Raw genomic sequence first — 11,770 nt, 5'->3', positions numbered from 1 at the left:
TTGAGGATCTGATTGCCAATGGATACATCAAACCTAGTGTATCTCCTTAGGGTGCTCCTTTTCTGTTTGTTCGTAAGAAGGATGGTTCTATGCGGCTCTGTATTGAATACCGTCAACTGAATCAAGCGACGATAAAGAACAGGTATCCTTTACCTCGAATAGATGACCTTTTTGATCAGCTACAGGGTTCTTCTATCTATTCAAAGATGGATCTGAGGTCGGGATATCATCAGCTGAGAGTGCGAGAGGAAGATATTCCTAAGACTGCTTTCAGAACAAGGTATGGTCATTTCGAGTTTATAGTCATGTCGTTCGGTTTGACTAACTCTCCAGTGGTTTTTATGGGTTTGATGAACCGTATCTTTCAGCGTTATTTGGATGAGTTTGTTATTATCTTCATCGATGATATTCTTATCTACTCGAAGAACCGTACTGACCATGCAGAACATTTGAGGATCGTCTTGCAGATTTTGTGAGCCGAACAGTTGTATGCCAAGTTGTCTAAGTGTGAGTTCTGGTTGGAACGAGTTGTCTTCCTCAGTCATATTATTTAAGTAGATGGGATTTCTGTTGATCCCAGCAATATTGAAGCGGTCATGAATTTTCCTAGACCAACATCAGTGTCTGAGATCCGAAGCTTTATGGGTTTAGCTGGTTATTATCACCGATTCATCGAGGGATTCTCATCTATTGTCAAGCCGATTACCCAGGTGACTCAAAAAAATGCGCCTTTTATCTGGACTGCAGATTGTGAGGCTAGCTTTGTTGACCTGAAGAGGAGACTGACCAGTGCTCTGATTTTTTCTATTTCATCAGGTACTGGAGGTTTTACCGTGTATTGCGATGCTTCTAACCGAGGCTTGGGAAGTTTTCTCATGTAGCATAATCATGTGATAGCATATGCATCGAGGCAGCTGAAGCCACATGAGACTCGTTATCCGGTTCATGATCTTGAACTCGCTGCGATCGTATTTGCTTTGAAGATCTGGCGTCACTATCTTTATGGCGAGTATTTCGAGATCTTTTCGGATCATAAGAGCCTTAAGTATTTGTTTTCACAGGCAGAGCTAAATATGAGATAGAGAATATGGTTAGATTTTTTAAAGGATTTCGACTGTGAAATTAAATATTACCCGGAAAAGTCGAATGCAACTGCAGATGCCTTGAGCCAAAAGCTTTGTTCTTTATCTCTTTCTACTATCAGTGTTTCTCAGTTGATCGATGATTGTTGCACTTCTGGTTTGGAGTGTGAAACAGGTAGGAAGACTATCAGAGTGTTTGCTATTCAAGCCGAGCCAGAGTTATTTATTTTGATCAAAGAAGCACAGAAGTCTGATCCGAGCACTCAGATTTCAGCAGAGAAATTTAGATCAGGGCATCAGTCTAAATTCCAGTTAGAGATGATGTTTTGTTTGTGAATAATCGTATTGTTGTGCCTGATATTGCGGAGTTGAGACAGCGTATTCTTAGAGAGGCACATTGCAGTCGGTTCAGTATTCATCCTGGAGGTCGTAAGATGTATAACGATTTGAAGAATCAATTCTGGTGGAAGAGAATGAAGAGCAATGTTGCGAGATTTGTATCCTGATGTTTGAACTTTCAGCAAGTGAAAGCAGAGAGGAAGCGACCGGGTGTTCTGTTGCACAGTCTATTTGTTCCTGAATGGAAGTGGGATCACATTTCGATGGATTTTGTCACAAAGCTACCACGATCTGTTCGAGGATGCAATGCTATTTGGGTAGTGATCGACAGATTGACGAAGTCTACTTGCTTTATTCTGTACAGGATGACGTATCATTACGATCAGATGGCTGAGTTGTATGTTAGCAATGTTTTGAGATTGCATGGTGTGCCGAAATCGATCGTTTCAGACCGAGACCCTAGATTCACTTCGCACTTTTGGCACAGTCTTCAAGAGGCACTTGGTACTCGATTGCATCTGAGTACAACTTATCATCCTCAGACCAACGGACAGTCAGAGCGGACTATCCGGACATTAGAGGATATGCTTTGAGCAGTAGTGCTAGACTTTGGCACTAGTTGGCAAGATTCTTTGCCTCTTGTCGAGTTTTCTTACAACAACAGTTATCAAGCGAGTATCGTTATGGCGCCTTTTGAGGCATTGTACGATAAAAAGTGTCGATCTTCTTTTTTTTGGGACGATATGTCCAAGTCACCTGATTTGGGACCGGATATGCTTCGAGTTATGGCAGAGCAAGTAAATATCATTCAGTCGATAATGAAGTCAGCTCAGGATAGACACGCAAAGTATGTGAATATCAGACGCAGACCTCTGAGTTTCGATCAGGGAGATCGAGTATTCTTTAAGATTTATCCTTTCAGAGGCACTGTTAGATTTGAAAAGAGATGGAAGTTATCTCCGAGATTCATCGGACCGTATGAGATTCTCGAGAAGTTAGGCGATCTTGCCTACAGAATTGCACTTCCTCCATCTTTATCTCGTATTCACAACGTTTTTCACGTCTCTATGTTGCGGAAGTATCATCCAGATCCTTCTCATATTCTTCAGCTTGATGAGACTCTGAGCTCCTTTGAGCGACCGATTCAGATCCTTGACCGAAAGGAGAAGCAGCTCAGAACCAAGTTGATTCCTTTGGTGAAAGTGCAGTGGAGCCGTCACGGAGTCGAGGAAGCAACCTGGGAGAAAGAATCTGATATGAGACAGCGTTTTCCAAAGTTATTCGGATGACGTGAGTTCTTCTTACTGTCTTATGTCCTTTATTCTATCTTATGTGATAGATTCTTATTGATTTCGAGGACGAAATCTCTTCTGAGAGGTGGAGAATTGTAACACCCCAATTTTATCTTAATTGATTTTATTTGAGATAATCGGAGATTACAGAGTTCAAGAGCCGACTTGATTTTGATCAGGGTCTATTTTGCAATTTTCTGATTTTTCAGGGACTAAAACGCAAAAATGGTTTTTGTTATATTATTATCTTGAGTTGAAAGTTGACTTGGTCTTCACAATCTTCTCTTCTCCTTCTTCCCCTTAGCCGTATCCTCTATTGGAGCTTGGGAGTGCCTCTTTCAAGCTTTTCTTCTTCGGTTTCTGCTCGATCCGTTCGTTAGAAATTATTTTCGAAGGCAGATTCGCGATCCCGGCAGCGAGAGCTTCGTTTTATCGTAAGTTTTTCTCCGATCAGTTATACTTCTATTTTTGGATGTTGTTAGAATCGATTGAGTTTCGGTTATGTTGCTCTTGATCTAGTTCTTATCGATTATTCTCAGTCGGTTTTGAAATAGAGCGTTGTTCGGAATTGTTATGATTTTTAGAAACCTAATTCGAAAATGGAGATTTTGAGATGTGTTGGATTTGAGTTGTTTTTGATGTTTTAGCATTGAATTGAGTCGTTTGCAATGATGTACTGCTGTCTATGTTTCCGGTTTGATCAGTTCATAGTCGTTATGCCGCCGGTTTGAGTTTTGGGATTTCAAACCGTTTGATTTGTTGAACTTTGGCTATTGAGTTTATTCGTCGTTGTTGATCTTCTTTTGCCTCTGTACAGATTCGTCAGAAGTCTGTTGAGCCCAGAGTTAGCAGAAGACAAACGTCGAAGAGATTAGACGAAAAGCGGTAAAGAGTTTACCTTGAGCCTTCTTTGTTTTAGGTTGTATAGTTTTTGATATAACCTCTTTTGTAGCTTTCCAGAGTTGGAGCTATTCAAATAAAAAGGTACAAGCAGACATCATTTTAGCGGGATAGAACACTCAAGACAGGTCGTTCTTGAGTTTCCCTTAAATCACATACTTGCATCAATAATTGTTCTAGAATGGGGAACTTGTATTTTTTTTGTTGAACTTTTGTTATATGGATTAATGCTTTACGTTTCTCTTATGCATTCATCTTGAGCCAAATCTTTGATTTCAGCGGGCCGAACGACCCCTTTTGTTTAGACGATTTGGGGGCTATAATCGAGTGGCCTGTGTGTAGAAGTTCACCTAGTGTCAGCATACTCCTTGTAGTCGCACCAAAGTCTAGAGGATAGAGATACGTGGCACCACCTCGATCGAGAGAGTCGGTGAGTTGTTACGTGATCTCATCATCGGAATCCCATAGAATAGCAGCAATTCCTTGATTATCATAATTGATACCCCAGTTTTAAAGACATGCATTTCAGTCGTATTAACTTGGAATATGTTGTCTTTATATCTTGTTTTTGAGATATTACTTGTTATTGCATGTTATGTTTCTTTTACTGGGAATATCATTCTCACCGGAGTTATCCGGCTATTGCTTTGTTTTGTATGTGTACTTGGAAACAGGTGGGGCAGGATCGAGTCAGCGAAGTCTTGGTTAGCATCAAGAGTGAGAGATAGAAGTGGGAGTCGTTTTAGAAGTCGTATCAGCATGTCTATCTAGTTTATGTTGGAACATGTTTAGAACTCGAACTTCGTTGTTTATGTTGTATCGAATATGCAAGTATTTAGGATTGTATGTTGTTGTTGCATGTTTATTGTACCCCATTATGTATTGAATGAATTTTTGGAGTTGATTTGGTATGCTTAAATTCTGGAAATTCTTTTTCAGAGTTGGCCGCTCGATCGGTAGAGTTTAACCGATCGAGCGAGGGAGCTGCAGACTTTTCTTTGTTTTTTGCAAAAATATTTCCCGCTCGATCGGTTGAACTTTACCGATCGAGCGGTGCTGGTGTTTTCTTCCGGGCAGAAAGTTTTGAAACCTTGCTCGCTCGATCGGTTGAATTCTACCGATCGAGCGAGGCACTGTTCTTTTAAAAAAAATTCTTTTATTGCTTTTAATATTGGATCTTGTATGCTTAATTATTGTTTAATCCGAGATTAGATGTTTAGAAAAGAGATCTCACAAAAGTTGTCCTTTATCACCATGCTGGCTGCGAAATATTATCGGCAATTATCGATAAAAGACAATCTTAAGTCTTTGAATGATAATTTTATGATCACAAATTGTAGTGAACATAAGTCGTTTGGACTCATTATCTTGTGTGTACCTCTTAAACATTTGTAAGAAGTTATTTTCTAACAGGATATCAGCTCTTGTGTCATGGAAATATATTAGTGGTCGTGTCTTTACCTTGTACCAAGGTGTTTGACCTGCTCCTCTAATGAGGATCTCTGCTTGTTTTATTCCTTTGCAAAGAATTAAAATTATTCTAGAGAAATCTCGTCTAGCAATTTTTGGCAAGTCCTCTTCACATTCCTTAGGGAAGATTCCTATCTTTGATGTACAAATTTCTGCTCCTGAATCAATACAAGCTGCAAAGTATTCAGATTTATATTGTTCATTCAACATCCCAATTGGAATGTATAGAGAAAGGACTTGCCATTTTACTTAAAGGGATTACTAAATGGTCCTGCCATTTTTAGTAAATTGTATTGTAACTCAGTAATCCGATTAAGACTATTTAGCTTTAATGTTTCTAAGGCCTCAGTAGGTAGAGTATTGTTACTCTTTTCTACTTCTTCAATGCATCCTAGTAAATCATAATCATGATTTACTAATTTTAATTTTTGCTTCTTTCTCTGTTTGTGAACATAGTTTTCGAATCTGATTAAGGGAGCGTCCCTTATCCAAATGTCTTGGTTTTCCATCTCGTAGAATTCTTATTGAATTCTCCAAGTCTTTTCTTTTGCCATAAAAACTCTATTCCTTTTTCAAGGTGTTTTCATGGTTTATGATCTTCCAGGAATTCTAAGCCCAGAATTAGTCGATCTGCTTCTTTTCCCGGAATTCCAGAAATTTGAAATTCCAATTCACCAATATTTATCAATCATTGGTAAGTTTCTTTTACCTGTTGTTCTAAATAGTAAATCGAGTTACAAGGAAATTGATTCCCATGACCTGTAATTTCAAATACTATTTTGATTTCTTTCCAACCTTTTGGAGATCTAAGTTTTCCTATTATGGAAAACTCTCTTTCTTCTGGTTGAATTTCCTGAATAGGAGATTTTTCCCATTTTCGACTTGTAATTCTGTCATCTTGGAAAGATAACCTTTGGAGTTCTATTTTGAGATCTCTATATAGAACTGGTCTATCTTGAATTTGGATGTCTGTTTCGTGTATTATAGGAAACTCGATTCTTTCCGGATAAATTTCTTGAGCAACTTTCCCAAAAATCTCTGGTATTTCAATAAACTCATTTCTAATAAATAACTCTGAATGATGAGTATTAGAAAAAGCATATAAATTTGATATGTAATATAATATGGTCTATTACCTTCCTTCATTAACTGTTTTTCCTTGAAGTTTTGATGCAACGTCAAGGCTCGACTAAAGTCTTTATCAGCTAAATTGTAGTTTATTCTGGGATAAATAACTCCTACAATTTTTTCCACGCATAAATTTCCTGAGATAGTTTTCAGAACAACATCTTGAATATTCCTCATTCTTTTATCGCATACTACGATATCTATGGGTGAATCTATTTATTCTTTAAAAGTAGCCTTGATAATTATCTGGATTTCTCCAATATGAATCCAAGACATTGTCCTTGCTACTTCAGTTTTCAATTTCTGTAATTCCTCTCTTATTTCTTCAAAAGAAATTAGTTGCATCTCTATTTGATTACTGGTTAACTCCATAGGGATCGTCATTTCCCTTCTGGATACCTTGTAAATCAAATTATGTCTTATTTGTCTAAGTCCCAGATTTCCTAAAACTCTTTCTACTTGTCCTGCTGAAAATACTTGATACTTCTGTAAAGTAGGATTTTTTCTCATAATCATTTGGACCATATTATGAGATATAGTGGTTTGACTAAAGAAACCAGCCAAAATTTCATGTGTTTCATGTCGAAACACTTCTTCCTTATTCTAATTCTGATTCTGATTCGGATCCATCATCAGATCTTTCTTGACTGAAAAATATATCTTCTCTGTACATGCTTTCGTCTGAGGGAATATCCTCAAACTGATATACTTGGACAAGATCTTGAAAGAAGACGGCATCATCCATATCAGGTGTCGCTTCAAAGAGTTTGACTCCTTTCTTCTAGTTCTCTGGACAATTTGTTGAAATATTTCCTCTTGCTCCACATGTCCAGTAGTTACAATCCTTGAAACTTTCACTTGCTCTCGTATGAGTTCTCCTGAAAGTTCTTCTGTATGGTGTTCTTCCCCGGCTTTGAGACAAACTTGTTGCTGGGGATGAAATCTTGCTTTTTGTAGGTCCACTTCTTTTTCCTGATCTATAAGATCTTGCCTTTTGTTTAGACCAAACTTTTCTTGGTTTCCAATAACTTCTCATTCTTTTATTGTAGGGATTATTTCTGAATTTCTTCCTCTTAAATCTCTGTAATCTATTCTCAGTGACTGTTGGGAGATCGTTTTCTCTACAACATAGAGGAGTATGTTTATTAATACCTCTTATCTTTTTGTAGTTCTTTTGTAATGATGCCATGTGGCATCATTCTGCCAATTTTTTTTAAGAAAAGAGGCTCGTTTTGCCAGTGTGTCTTGATTACCTGGAATGTATTCTTTTATAAGTATTTCTCTCCAGGGACTTGACATTTTTACAAAAAAAAAAAAAAAAGGCTAAATAGCTACATTTTTTTTCAACTCCCAAATTCCATATGTATTTTGTGAATAACATAATGTATTCATCTACTAAACATATATCGTGCAATTCGAGACTATACAGAGCTTGAGTATATCTTTTTTTCTTCATTGTATCTTGATTATTGAAGTAGTCCACTCCTATAAATTTTGCTTTAAATAGGGTAGCCATTCTTCCTCCAATCTCACTTAGGGATTCTTCTGCTAAGACTGATTTCTTAGTCTCAGGCATTGTCATTTTCCACGCTATCTTAACTGATCCCATGAGACACATTTCTAGAAGTTTAATGAATTCTTTTTTATTGAGATCTAAAGTTCTCGATGCGATTCTCATAGTTGACGTCCAATTGTCTATAAGATCTTCTCTGTTTTTGAAATCCAGAACATCGAGGTTTAACATAACCCCATAAGGATGTATCAGATCTAAAACCGTTTTTCCATAAGGAGTTTGGTGGAGTGGGATTCTACTCCCTCTCGACCTAGTGTCTACTGGATGCGAATTTTCTCCAACTTGGAATTCACTATGTGGTTCTTCTGTTTTAACCACATATCTTGAAGGATTCCCTGTAGGTTGTTCACCTTCAAAGAAATTCATCTTTAGATCTACTACTTTAATATTTGCAAATGAATTTGCAAGATCTTGTAGATCCTCAAGACCTAATCTTTCTAAAATAGTCATCAAATAGTATTTTTCTCTGATACTGCTTTTATAAGATTGATCGGATAACCTTCCTCCTGTATTACCTTTTCTCGAACCAGAGATTTGTTCTAGAGTTTGGATTTTTGTTTGAAGATCCTTTAGAGTTGCAAGAATTTATTCTTGCCTCTTAAGAATTTCTTCAATCTGTCGAGGTATTTCATACAGCTGATTGCTGTAATATTGTAACGTCTTTTGGATTTCTCTAAGATCTCCGGAGAGTTTAGAGGAATCTGGGGTAATATCTAGAAATTGGGAGTTAGAAATCATATTTTTTAATCCCTTCAGAGCCTACAAAAACCAGAGCCTTATTATTTATGAACTGTTGTAAGGAATCTATTTTAAATAGATTCACTTGTTTATAGGATTCCATATAAATGAAATCCCCCTGGTTCAAACCTTCGCTTGAAATCATTTTTTTTTTTTCTGAAAATCTTCTCCTCAACAAAAAAAAAAATGATTTAACGAATAATATTACGTCTGAGACTCTGAATAATTAACCTAAAGCTCTTATACCATTTTTACGGATAATTCTTCGTACAATAATTAAGCACAAAATCTTCAGATTCTAGCATAAAACCTCAGATTTTAAGCATAAATTAACATAAATCCAGTACAAGAATTAAACATTTAAGTATCCAAGTTTGGTGGTCCCAGAGAGTTTTTGCAAAGAATCTTTGTGTACGGAGTTAGAGCAAAGTCAAGTTTGGATTTGAAAATTTATCACCAATTTATCCATTATGTATCATTCTATGAGTTGTAAATTGGTAATTTAAATTCAGTTTATATAATTTTTCGTTATGTTTTATAGGTTTACACTTATAAAATTTGATAAAATTTGTTTTTATCGCTTCTCCAATTATACGATAAATACATTAAATTATTTTAAAATGTATACAAATATCTTGTCATAAAATTTTTAGTAAATTTATAATTAGTTATACAAATAAAATGCATAAAAAATATATACAAATAAATATACAATAATTTATATTTAAATTATTAAAATTATAATATATCCAATTATAAATTTTCGATTTTTTAGATTTTGAACATATTTCATCCCTACCATCGTTCAATTCTTTCTTCAAGTTTCCTACTTCAAATTTTCGTCACTGTAAATTGGCCGTATCTTCTCCGTCGGTTGTCGGTTTTCGAAAGTAAATATAGATTCGTAACCCTCTCGACGAGAGCTATCTATTGATACCAAGTTGGCAAGGTTCCATCGCGACCTCTGGCGAATCTGTCGCTCCTTGCCGTTGCGTGCCGCCGCCGCACGATGCCGGAAACCAGAAATGAGTGAGGGGTTTTATTCCTCGAGGCATAAGCTTTCCATTGATACCAATATCGAGGTATAAATCGTGATTTCAAGCTAAACCCGAAACCCTAGCTTACGATTATTCCTTGTGTCGGTTATCCTTCGATTTTCTTGGGTTATTTTACTGATTTTGGGTTATTGGTTTCTTAGAGTTGAGCTTAGGATCGTTTTGCAGCAAAACAACTCATTTTCCCGTGAATTCAGCCGTGCAGCCATTTTCTTTCTCTTTTTCGGCTGAGCTGCATCACCGCATAGCTCGACTTTGTTTCGAGTTGTGGTGAGTTAAGTTCGACCTTTTCCAGCTTTAAATTCTGGTAGAAAGGGCTGCCGGTTAAGGAATTTTCACCGCTCAGTTTAGTCCAAATTATTGGTTCAATTAATGATCAAATTGATATTTGCTATATACTTGATTATAAGTATGAACTTGCGACGATTTGAGGTTTCGAATAAATTCTCAGAATTTTGAACAGTTTCGAAAATTCAGAATTATAGTTTTGGGATTGTCGAAGGATTGTGTAACATGAATCAAGTATGAGCTAGTCCGATGTCTTAGAATCATTAATTATTATTATTGGACATTAATATGCAAAATTTTGAAATAAAAGGAAAAAATTTGGAAATTTAATCGCTGGGATGTTAATTTAGTGATATTAAAGCTAAAAATATTTTGTGACTGTCTAATTTAGAAATTAAATAATTTTCATCTTGCCTTTGTTTAAATTGTTGTCATTAGAAATTTGTTGAGAATTGCTTGACAATATTCTTTAAATGATTCAACACATTATGCAATGTCTGTGTAGTTGGAACTAGTGAAAAATAGAATATAGATAGTAAAAGAAAATCAAATCTTGTCAACGAGTAAATGAGTCCAACAATGAACAATTTATATCATTGGGCAACAATTTTTACATCATAATCTAGTCGCTTAACATGCACACAAAGTGTTTGATGGAGTGCACTCTTGTCAATTCCCCTAGTTCTCAATGTCCCTCTTTCCACTCACTTCTCAATCATTTTTCATTGTATCATTGCTTTGATCTTTTCACTAGGTAACAAGAGATAATCTTGTTTTCTTGATGCAGGGCCCGATGGGGCCGAGATGGAAAGGAAAAGCTGCAGAAGCAACGGCTCTCGCAGACCCCATGTCAAAAATAGTTTGTCGACTTCAATCATCTTTGATCGAGTCCAATTCACATGGAATCCTTTCCGGTTGCAGCGTTCTTCTTGCAGCACATCTAGAGCAAACTGAAATCTTGAATCAAGCTTGTTTTGGTCGCCCCATAATCACCGTTGAGAGGGATAACCAGTGGTTTCAATTGAGTTTGGAAGAAGCTTTTTACTTGTGTTATGTGATGAAATGCATTAAGATTATAGGTGAAAATAACTGTCCGATAAACGATATAGAGTTGTTGCAGTACATGACCTCCAAGAAAGATTGTTTCACAATATTATTTAAAGCATACTCACATCTTCGAATGAAGAATTGGGTGGTGAGGGCAGGGTCTCAGTATGGTGTCGACTTTGTTGTCTACCGGCATCATCCAGCTCTGGTGCATTCAGAATATGCCGTTCTCGTGTTATCCGAGGAAGATGACGATGCAAATGGCAGGCTAAGGGTTTGGTCTGATTTTAATTGCACGCTCCGTCTCTGTGGTAGTGTTGCGAAGACATTGTTGGTTCTTTTTATTAGCAAAAATGGTAGCAATGGGGATGTTTCTCCCTTATGTTTGGAGAATGATAATGTTGAGGAGAGGATCATTACCAGATGGATTCCAGAGCAAAGCCGAGAAAATCAAGGAATGGAACATAAGAAATCATTTAAATCACAAACTTAATTATAGTTCTGATTATGGGAGACCCAATGTAAGATTCAAGCCTCCTATGGTGGGGGTGAGAATCAATTTAATATATTTTGAGGTACAAACTACGAAGACCTTGTTATGTTTTGTTTTTGAGGAAATAATTTTGGAAAAACAAGTTGCATGTTCGGGAGAAAAAACTTAGTAAACTCATCATACTCCGAGCAAAAAAAAATAAAAAATAAATAAAATAATAATAATAATAATAATAATAATAATAATAATAATAATAATAATAATAATAATAATAATATCGTTTGTTAAAAGCCATCGCAAGTAATTATAACAACGGTTTTTATTAGGGGTTGACATAATTTGGTTACAACCGAAAAAACTTTCGG

At 36.3% G+C, this 11,770-nt stretch overlaps 1 protein-coding gene across 2 annotated transcripts; it reads left to right on the top strand.

The window, feature by feature from the left end:
* The first annotated feature begins 9,328 nt into the window (after nt 1-9,328).
* LOC140879454 (tRNA-splicing endonuclease subunit Sen2-1-like) lies at nt 9,329-11,555 on the top strand. 2 transcript variants are annotated; one of them, XM_073283149.1, is made up of 3 exons: nt 9,329-9,604; nt 9,721-9,847; nt 10,653-11,555. In XM_073283149.1, exon 3 carries the CDS (start codon nt 10,659-10,661, stop codon nt 11,403-11,405), a length of 747 nt encoding a protein of 248 aa, XP_073139250.1. In that variant the 5' UTR covers nt 9,329-9,604; nt 9,721-9,847; nt 10,653-10,658; the 3' UTR covers nt 11,406-11,555. The 2 variants fall into 2 exon arrangements, with proteins under 2 accessions (XP_073139250.1, XP_073139249.1); XM_073283148.1 differs by lacking the exon at nt 9,721-9,847.
* The last annotated feature ends 215 nt before the right edge of the window (nt 11,556-11,770 follow it).

This window comes from Henckelia pumila, chromosome 2 (assembly GCF_033568475.1).
Source record: "Henckelia pumila isolate YLH828 chromosome 2, ASM3356847v2, whole genome shotgun sequence".
Taxonomy (NCBI): Eukaryota; Viridiplantae; Streptophyta; class Magnoliopsida; order Lamiales; family Gesneriaceae; genus Henckelia; species Henckelia pumila.
The sequence above is the reverse complement of the archived record's forward strand: the minus strand, read 5'-3'. Positions and strand labels throughout refer to the sequence as shown.